General features: G+C 38.6%; 1 protein-coding gene across 1 annotated transcript; it reads right to left on the minus strand.

Annotated features, from left to right (window-relative positions):
• Positions 1-5,681: 5,681 nt before the first annotated feature.
• Positions 5,682-8,637, minus strand: LOC105973492 (uncharacterized). The gene is made up of 4 exons (XM_088825271.1): positions 6,911-8,637; positions 6,532-6,736; positions 6,253-6,422; positions 5,682-6,149 (listed from the first exon to the last, which is right to left on the minus strand). Exons 1-4 carry the CDS (start codon positions 8,634-8,636, stop codon positions 6,064-6,066), a joined length of 2,187 nt encoding a protein of 728 aa, XP_088681397.1. The 5' UTR covers position 8,637; the 3' UTR covers positions 5,682-6,063.
• Positions 8,638-11,123: the final 2,486 nt, after the last annotated feature.

Raw genomic sequence — 11,123 nt, forward strand, 5'->3', positions numbered from 1 at the left:
TGAGTGTGTCAATTGCATGTGGTGTCGTAGACATACAGATATCACCTTAGGTAGCCATTTACGAGACTTGTTAGTTAATGCTTTATTCATAATTGGTTTGCATAGACATATAGTGAACCGTGTATGGATAATAGACTCATAATACACGCGACGGCGGGTTGTGAGTAAATTAGTGTCTCGGGTTAATAATCATGAATCATATATTTCATAATTGAGGGGTTTTGGGTGAGCAATTCTTGCATAGGGGGAAGATAAAATCCTAGGTCAGTTTTATTGATATTTTCTTGTGTTTATTTGCTTTCTTAATTAGTTTAGTTGTTTAATTGATTTAATTTGACAAACTTGCGTAGGCTGGATAAAAATCATAATTGTTAGAATTTGGTACTTAGGATTAGGTAATTTGCGTATTCCCTGTGGGATCGACATCCGACTCTCACGAGTCCACTTTATTACTTGTTTGCGATACGTGCACTTGCGTGTTGGTATTTAGCACCCAACAAGTTTTTGGCGCCGTTGACGGGGAATACAACTAAATTATCTATTTATTCTAATATCAAATTTGAGCAATTTTTTTACTTCAGCCATTTAATTTTAATTTTAATTTTAATTTTTTGTTTTTTTTTTGTTTTTGTTACATGTCTGGTTACAATGTTCGGGCACCTCAAACGGGATATGAATGGCTTCCATCTGACGAATACCTCCAAAACACCTATGATTCCGGATAAGCGTCGCTAGCAAGCGACGAAAAGTATACAAACGTCGCCAATACGGAAAAAAAAAATAAAAATATTTTTTGTGGCGACGAAAATAGGTTTTCGTCGCTACGTTACATATTTTGTGATTTTATATTTCAGATGTTGCGACGTAACAGGCGGAATAGTCGCAAATATTATTTAAAAAAAAAAAAAATAATATACGTTGCGACGTTTGTTCATAAACGTCGCTAGGAGTTGCCATTTATTTGTAATTTATTTATATGTTGCGACGGAAAGGTAAAAACGTCGCCAATGTTTTAGTAATTTTTTTTTTTTATATCCCGGCGACGGATTTACAAAATCGTCGCACGAAATGTGCTCAAATTTTTTTTTTCGAATTTAGTAGCGACAGATTCGTTAATTCGTCGCTAGTTCTCGGATATGTTGGAGACGAAAATAGGAAACGTCGCAAAGATTGACTTATTACTCAATCAGGCCCTAATTAGATCTATTTCCTCCCGGCCTTCTCTCTCAAACTCTCCCCCTCTCCATCTCCTCCGATCTGCCCTCGTCGTTGCCGTCGCCGACCGCCGCCCACCGCCGCCGTCTGCTGCTGAGCCGTCGCCGACATCCGCCCGCCCGCCGCCGCCGTCTGCTGCTCACCCGTCGCCGACATCCGTTCGCCCGCCGTCATCCAGCCGTTGCCCCCAATCTCCGCTGCCGATCCTTTGCCGTCGCAGCCGTCCGCCCCAGCCGTCCGCCGCCAGCCCTCCGCCGTTGCCGACAGCCCTCCGCCGTCCGCCGCCAGCCCTCTGCCGCTACTCCTCCAATTTCAAGGTAATTTTATGTTTTTTTAAATGTTTGTTTGTTTATGTTCAAAATTACGTGGGTGTTCGATTATCGATCTATTTTTAGGTTTTTTGTCGGAATTATGTGTTTGTTTGTTTTATGTTGATTTGATGAGCCTGTGTTGCTCGGATATATTCGGAATTATTGTTGCTCGGAATTATGCGAATTGTTCTTGGATTTATGTTGCTCGGAATTATGTGTTTGCTCGGAAAAACCGTTGCTCGGAATTATGTTTGTGAGTCTGTTGTGCGTGTGTGTGTTTTGGTGAATGTGTATGTTTCTTTCTTCATTTTTGTCTGCTTTGCTACTGTGTCGGTGGAATTTTTTTTTTTTTTTTTTTTTTTTTTTTTTTTTTTTTTTTTTTTCGAAAAGTAACTGAAAATTCTGGAAACATACTACCCAAATCGGAAATGTATGTTTCATTCTGGAAATTTTCGAAAAATAACTGAAAATGTCCGAAAAAATTCCGAAAATGAAGATTTCCGAAAATTTCCGATTTTCCGAAAATTCCGATAACAATTTTCCGAAACACCCAAATCCGATCCGATCCGTCCGATTTCCACTCCTAATTATGACTATAAAATATATAAATAAATAAATAAACCTTTTCGGAAAAATATTGAAAAATTGCTTTAAATTAGGGTAAATTACAATCACATCCTAAGGTAAAGCTAAATTATGAAATTTTGAAAAATTGCTTTTAATAATTGTGATCCTTCCCAATTTCTAGGTAATCTTGTTAATTAAAGCATGCCAAAAGATAGGAGTTGGGTTTTATTAGGTGATCGTCGGTTAGCAGCATATCAAAATGGTTGTGTGGAATTTATGGATTTTGCCTTCGCTAGATGTGTCGTTGATAATAAAATAAGATGTCCATGTAGAGACTGTAAGTGTCGTAAATGGGGGGAAACAAGCAAGAGGCACGACCGGAACGTGCCGATTCGGCTCAAGAACATTTAACTCCAAACGAACGTGAGTCCGAACCATCAGGAGGTACCATTCGGTAGACCAGTCATCGTCAGCCCAATACTGCCCGATCGTCTTGCCGAAATGGTCCTAGGGCCCAGCTCCCCAAAGAGCGTCCTCAAGGGTGGGACAATAGGTTCAAGAATCAATATCATTCCTTTTAGGAATATCAAGTCATTCATTTCAAGAATCAATTCAAGAATCAAGTCAATCATTCACAAGATAAGTCACGATCATGATAATTGAATATCAAGTCTCAGGATAATGAACATGTTCAGATTTCAATTCAAGCCGATGAAGAATTGTCGTGAATATGGAATTCAAGAAGAACAATAAATTCCATGTCAGGTTCCAAGAACGAGTATATCAAGATCTCGATATATTCAATAAACATGAGATTCAAGTTCGAGCCAACAAAATATTTATTCTCGGAAGGCATTCAAGACAATATTTTGAGAATAAATATAGTTCAATATCGATTCAAGGAAAATGTTCAGGCCAATGAATCAAGTATAGGAATTAGCCGTGAACATAGCAACCAAGAGAATTGAAAAGTTCAAGATTTCAAGGACAAGATCATGGTTCCAAGTTCGAGCCAAGAAAACAATATGCTCGCAGAACATTAAGGATCATATTTCAAGAACAAATATAATCAAGGTATCGAAGGCTTCAATATATACAAAATATTCGGTTCAAACAAAGGAGATATTATGCGCAGGAAAGAAATTGGATAAGGAGTTATAGTTTCTCACCTGGAGTCCAACGCTAGTGCTATAGAAGTGCTATAAAAGCATCTTTAAGCTTAAACCTTGTGTGAGAGCTTTACTACGCTCAACACCTATGAAAATATTGGAACTAAATAAGATTCCAAACAGTAATATAGCCATATTACCATCCACTATATGACATAGTCAATTTCTTAAACACATACTAAGAATTGCTTCTCGCGGCAATTTATTCAAATAATCATTGCGATCATCGTACTTATCCGAATGACCTAAACGATATATAAAGTTAAAGATAACATCTGTATCTACAAGTCTACTGAAGACATTAATCCAAATTAACAACATAACCCGTCAATAACAATCCCGAAAAATGAACACATAAACCTGCCAGATTTTCGGATAATTTCGTTTGCTGTCACAGTTTCTTTAGAAAATCATAACAACTCGTACGGTTATCCAAATTGTCCAAATAATAAATTAAATGAAACCTGCAAGTTTAATCTACAAGTTTCATGAAGGCACCTAGCCCAAATTATGATCCCAACATATCGAAAACAGTCCCGCAAGAAGATATTCAAAACTGCCCTGTTTCCGGCAGATTACTGTCATCGGATTCCGACCTCTAAAACACGTATATTAAATACTCTAATTCGATACAATTGAACACTTAACTTATAGTTTACGATGACCTCTACGAGTTTCCTGAATGAACCGATTCGAAATTCGTATTCGAAACCCTTCGATTTCGGCTCCGAAAACAGGTGCGGCAGCAGATTTTGCTTCCCTTCGTTTCAACGAGCGAGCTGAAGTTCTAGCCAATTCCGATGACCACCGCTGATGTAAACAATCAAGAACCACCACCACTGGAAATCTAACTTATTAAGGTTTCAAACCGTACCTTCGGATCATCGATGCTCCATCTTTAAGACCTCCGTTTAATTGATTTACTGAAAAGACAAAACTCTGAAATTTGAATTCTGGACAGCTCGTCTTCTTTGTCGGATTCCAGCCACCACCGCCGGCGACTGCTGCTGGAGACCACCACCACTATAAATCTGACTTCCCTATATTTCTAATCATATGAGCTGATCATTAATACCCTTTGCTAAAGCATCCACGCAGCCCCGATTATGCTGATAATATGAATTGGGTATTTCAGCCAAGAATCAATATATAGAGAGAGAGAGAGAGAAGAGAGGAAGATAGAGAGAAAGAGAGAGACGGTGAGAAGGTGAGAGAAGAAGAAGAAACGTGGCTGCCAAAGAAGGAATTAGAATAGACGAAGTACACGTTGGTTCTTATCTCACTTGTAAATTCTAAAATTAGCTTACAGGGCCAAATAGTTTTCTTAATTACCAAATAGATGCCATAACTTTAGATAATTACAATTCTACACTTCCCATCAAATTCGAGATATATTATAATTCCATATCGACACATATCAACTAAATAAATTCAATTATCCCCACACTTAAACAACTTACATATTTACGGGGTGTTACACCGTGGAGTCGGACTATTTCACGGACGTATAGTTCGGTTAGCTTCTCTAAGCTGAATGTCATTCGGATCGGAAGAAAGTGAGCCGTTTTGGTCAGTCGGTCAACGATCACCCAAATGGCGTCGGATCCCCTTTGGGTCTTCGGGAATCCTTGCACGAAGTCCATAGTGATAGCTTCCCATTTCCATTCCGGAATTAGGTTCGATTGAAGTAGACCTCCGGGCCTTTGATGTTCCGCTTTGACTTGCTGGCACACTAGGCATTCAGCGACGAATCGGGCCACGTCTTTTTTCATTCCAGGCCACCAGTACAGCTTTTTGAGATCTTCGTACATTTTGGTTTCTCCGGGATGGCAAGTGTACGTGGTTTGGTGAGCTTCGGTTAAGATCAGTCGGCGAACATTTGGGTCCTCGGGGACGTAAATGCGATTGTGGAATCGGACGAGGCCTTCTTCGGTGATTTGGAAGTTGGGATTGGATTCGAGATTATTGCGGATTTTGAGAATTTGCGGATCGTTTTGTTGGGCTGATTTGATCGATTCTCCCAAGTTAGGTTGGACTATGAGGGCGTTGATCGATTTGCGGCTAAGTGCATCGGCGACCACATTTGCTTTGCCGGGGTGGTAGAGTATCTCGCAGTCGTAGTCTTTGACTAGTTCGAGCCACCTCCGTTGCCTCATGTTCAAATCCTTCTGAGTGAAGAAATACTTCAAACTCTTGTGATCGGTGTAGATGGTACACTTTTCACCGTAAAGGTAGTGTCGCCAGATTTTGAGTGCGAAAACGACGGCGGCTAATTCGAGATCGTGCGTTGGATAATTGCGTTCGTACTCTTTGAGTTGACGTGAGGCGTAGGCAATGACTTTGCCATTTTGCATAAGGACGGCGCCTAATCCTAATTTCGAGGCATCACTGTAGACTATGAATCAATGTTCTGAAAACCGGACCGGACATTGACCCGGCTAAGCTATCGGGTCACGGTTGGACCGGTTCAACCGGGGTCCAACCGGGTTTTTGAATAATTTATTTTTAATTATTTATATTTAATTTATATAAATACGTAAAAATAGCATGTTTATTACCAATATCAAATATTCACATGAATTAACCATAAAATTATAAATCAAACCATAAAATAACAGGGAACATAAATCATAATCATCTTAGAAGTCAAAACTCAAAAGTTAACATTTAATTTAAATCAAAACTCAACAAAAAAAAAAGGTCTTGCATCCAAAACAAACATTTAAAATAAGTCTCATATCAAAATCAAATATTTAAAGTAAATAGTAAATGCATATGAAAGACACTATCATCTTCATATATCACTCTTCCTCGTACTCATCTCCAATTTCATCTTCATCTCCACCTTCATCTCCTCCATGGAATGTCATCACATCGAACTCATGCTCTTGACAATTAAAAAAAAAAACAAAAACAATTAATCGATTGAAAATAATTTTAAACTATTTAAATTTCATGAAATAAAATGCATATAAATTTAAAAAACAAACCTTGTGTGCTTGACTCTCCAACGCCATCCTTTGGATATTCTTCTTGCACCATATTTTCAAGTTCATCATAGTCAAGTTCTCCTTCTTCCTCATTTTCCACAATCCAAAATTCCGTTTTTTCAATTGACTCGTAATCCACTGGATCGTATGATCTCTTGGAGACAGCCAACCTAAATAATTATAAATAATTGTAACATTAACATGAACAAAAAGAATTAATATAAGATAATTATTTGTTAAAAACTATAAAATTAACTTTAAAGACTTAAAGTAACTCACCTATTTTTCAATCGCAAATTATAATGAACGTAAACAAGATCGTTCAGTCTGTTATGCTCCAATCTATTTCTTTTCTTGGTATGGATGCGTTCAAATACGTTCCAATTGCGCTCACATCCAGAAGAAGAAGCAGTTTGACTAAGAATTTTTATAGCCAACTTTTGCAAGTTTGGCGCGTCGAAACCGAACAATCTCCACCATTCATCTATTTAAAAAAAATTATGAAAGACATAATCATTAATTAATAATTATTAATTAGTAAAAAATGCATTTTATAATTTATATATACTTCAAATATATATAGTATATAAAATTGTAAAACAGGTGACAACATAAATAAAATAAATATTAAATAACAGTAATATGAATCGATCGTTACCTGGTCGGGTAATTTTACTACAAGTTAATGCTGTCGGACGAGCAAAACATCTCTCGCGATCACGGAAAATTCTTAACTCATCCAAAATCGCAATGTTATTGACGTCCTCCATTTTATCTATCACATTCAAAACTCCACCCATAATCTCAGGCTCAGTACAAAAAGTAGATTTGTCATACTGAAAAGCAGGATTCAGATAATACGCTGTTGCATGAAGATCTTTACGCAGCATACGATCCCATCTACTGTCAATAATATCAACATAGGGCTTGTACAACTTTTTCTTGTTTTTAAATATATTCATAATCCCCTTTCGTGCTCTAAACATGCCCTCATAAATATAACCCATAGATGGTTTTTCATCAGTATCACAAAGACGCAAAAGTCGTATCAATGGCGTCATAACCCTCACAATCACCAAGCAGTTATTCCAAAAATTCTCATCCAACACAATTTGTTTTACTTCTCTACCTTTTTGCATCTTTAGATATTGCTTATAGTCAGGACTAACAACCAATGCTTGCAAATCATCCTTATGCGCATACAAACTTTGTAATGCAATAAAGGTAGTTGCAAATCGAGTTGCACCAGGACGGATAATTTCTCGCCACCCCTTTCGATTTCTTAACCAGTTCAAGGCGAACTTATGATTATACACAAAAACAGTAACTTTTGATGCAAGAACGGCTAAAGATTGAACTGTGGGCATATCTCCAACATCTTTAAATATCAAATTAACACAATGAGCTGCACAAGGTGACCAAAAAATGAATGGATATTTCTCCATGAGTCTAGAACCCGCAGCTTTATAATTGGCCCCATTATCCGTTACCATATGAACAACATTACGAGGACCAACCCACTCCACAATATCAGCAAACAAATTACACAATGTATCAGCATTTGTGCAAATATCAGAAGCATCAACAGATTTGATAAATGAAATCCCCTTTGGACAGTAAACCAAAAAATTAATCAAAGACCTTTGCCTAATGTCAGTCCAACCATCCCCCATTATGGTACAACCAGTGTCAGCCCAAGTATCTCTAATAGAGTCAATCATCAACGTAACATGTGTCTTAGCATCATTCAATAAATTGACACGCAAAGCATGATAAGAAGGATGTGTATATCCATGACCCATACTAGCTATTTTATTGATCGCAGCTTGAAAGTAAGGTGAAGTGCAAGCATTAAATGGAATACAAGCATCATAAAACCACAATGCAATGGCCAAGTCAGTATCTTTCCATTTGTCTTTACTTTGCATGCATGCTTTAATACTAGGTTGGGAAGAAAGACTTACACCTTTTTTACAAAATGAGTCAATAGCATATGAAGCTTTCCTTTTTCCATTCGAAACCTCTGTTTGAGAAGGAATTTCCAGAATTTCATCTTCTTCGTAAGCATCTAAATCTTCAGCCATCGCTTTCTTGGCCTTACTTTTTTGCGCATGAGCATCCAACAAATCTTTGATTTCAAGCTGAACCTCTAAACTAACTTTTTGGCACGCAGTCACGGCTCCTTTAACCCCAGAAAGGTGTTGCTTCATCCTATTAATACCTCCACCTGCAAATATTTTTTTACAAAATCCACAAATCCATATCTTCTTCCCTTTCGCATTTGTACCCTCAGTAACATATTTCCATGCTCCGTCTTTCTTTTGTCTAATCGAAGGAGCCGATGAAGCTTGTGTCCCCGAAGACGTTGCATTGTTTTCAGCCATACTTTTCTAATAAAATATGAGAAAATTAAAAAAATAAGCATAAATTATCTTTACTTTTCATTATAATTGATTGTATGTGCATGCCTAAATATTAAATACATATAAAACTACAAATTATAAAGTCGAAGCAACTAACTCATGTATCCATTAATCAATTAACTAAAACAAACAAGTAATTATTTGTGTACTTCAAACACCAATTTCAAGATTTATTTGCTAAATTATATAATAGTGAAAAGAATATAAATTCTATGTAATTAGATCTATTTTTCAATAAACGAATTCATAAATTTATAATCTGAAAAAAGAATTACCAGAGCAACGACAATTTCAGAACCACGATGCCGGTTATGGTTGATTTGGAGAACGCAATACTTGGAGAAGAAGAGAATAAATTCTCTGTTTTTTTTTAAGAAAACAGGGCTGGTGCCTGGTAGTCTGGCAGAGGCTCGTACTTCTTTTAATAAAAAACACCTTCTGTAACTTTTCTTTTGTTGTCTTATTAGGGTAAAAATTAAATAATCAAACATTGTGAGCAGTCAGCCCACGTTTCAACTTCCTTTTCTTTTCTTTTTCTTTTTTTTTTTTTTTTTTTTTTTTTCTGGGCATTAAAACGACGCCGTTTCGGCTGCATTTTTTTTTTTTTTTTGAATTAATTAAAAAAGCGCGTGTGCAGCCAAAAAACCGGTTTTGAGCCGGTTTCCGGGTTTCCGGTCCGACTGGTCAAAAAACCGGTTTTCGACAGTTTGACCGGGTTTTTGTAATTTTCGGTTTTATAGGTCTAACCGGACCGGACAAGGCACCGGTTCGCGGTTGAACCGGTCGAACCGGCCGGTCCGGTCCGGGTTTCAAAACATTGCTATGAATTCTCCGACTTTCTCTGGTAGTGCGAGAATTGGTGCTGATGTGAGTCGAGCCTTTAACTCGGTAAAACTGGCGTCGCATTCGGGCGTCCATTGGTACTTGACGTCCTTTCGTGTTAATCGGGTGAGTGGAGAGGCAAGCTTTGAGAAATCCTTTACGAATTTGCGGTAGTAGCCGGCTAGTCCAAGGAAGCTTCGAATTTGTGGGGAGGCAAGCTTTGAGAAATCCTTTACGAATTTGCGGTAGTAGCCGGCTAGTCCAAGGAAGCTTCGAATTTCCTTCGCGTTCTTCGGAATTGACCAATTTGACACGGCTTCTATCTTGCTGGGGTCGACGGAGATTCGTCTGAAACAATGTGACCAAGGAAAGCCACCCTCGATAACCAGAATTCGCATTTGCTAAACTTGGCGTATAGTTGATGCGATCGGAGGGTTTGGAGTACGGTGCGAAGGTGCGACATATGATCTTCTTGGGTTTTGGAGTAGATGAGAATGTCGTCGATGAAGACAATCACGAACTGGTCCAAGTATTGATGAAAGACTCGGTTCATAAGGTCCATGAAAGTTGCGGGGGCGTTGGTTAGACCGAAGGGCATGACAACGAATTCGTAGTGGCCATATCGGGTTCTGAAAGCTGTTTTGGGGATATCGGATTCTTTGATTTTGAGTTGATGGTACCCGGATCGGAGATCGATTTTAGAGAAGACCGATGAGCCTTGGAGTTGGTCGAAAAGGTCATCGATTCGAGGAAGAGGGTATTTATTCTTGATTGTGATTTTGTTGAGTTCACGGTAATCAATGCAAAGGCGAAGGGATCCGTCTTTCTTTTTGACAAAGAGAATCGGTGCGCCCCACGGGGAATGGCTGGGTCGAACATAGCCTTTGTCGAGCAATTCTTGGACTTGGTCCTTCAGCTCCTTCAGTTCCATCGGGGCCATACGGTACGGGGCTTTGGAAATTGGCGCAGTTCCGGGAATGAGATTAATTTCGAACTCGATTTCTCGATCGGGCGGGAGTCCGGGAATGTCATTGGGAAATACGTCGGGGAATTCTTGCACGACTGGAATATCGGATATTTGGGCTTTGGGATCAGTCTCAGATTTCAGAATATCCACTAAGTAGCCGGAATGACCCTTGTGAATGAGTTTGACCGCTTTGATCGCGGATATAATTGGAATCGAGGTCTTGGGTTGACTTTGGAATTTTAGGGTTTCGCCGTTCGGAAGGGGAAAAATAACCGTTTTCGAGGCACAATCGATTTGGGCTTTGAATTTGGTTAACCAATCCATGCCTAGTATAATTTTGAAATTTTGGATTGGCATGAGGATTAAATTGAAATTCATGGGTTGAGTGTGAACTCGGATTGGGCAATTTATTATGGCTAGATTGGAGCACATTTCTTCGCCAGAGGGAATGAGAATTCGGTATTCGTAATTTAGTCGATTCGGTTCGAGATTCAATTGCGCAATTATGTCTTTCGGTATAAAGGAATGAGTAGAGCCGGAATCGATTAGAGCATATATGGGTTCTTCGAGGATAAATATGATACCTGCTATCATAGACGGGTCTTGCTCGATTTGTTCTTGAGTCATGGCGAACACTCGACCGGGGACGTTCGGTGGAG

Source organism: Erythranthe guttata, chromosome 11 (genome assembly GCF_056151865.1).
Source record: "Erythranthe guttata isolate IM_541 chromosome 11, IM_541, whole genome shotgun sequence".
NCBI classification, from domain to species: Eukaryota; Viridiplantae; Streptophyta; class Magnoliopsida; order Lamiales; family Phrymaceae; genus Erythranthe; species Erythranthe guttata.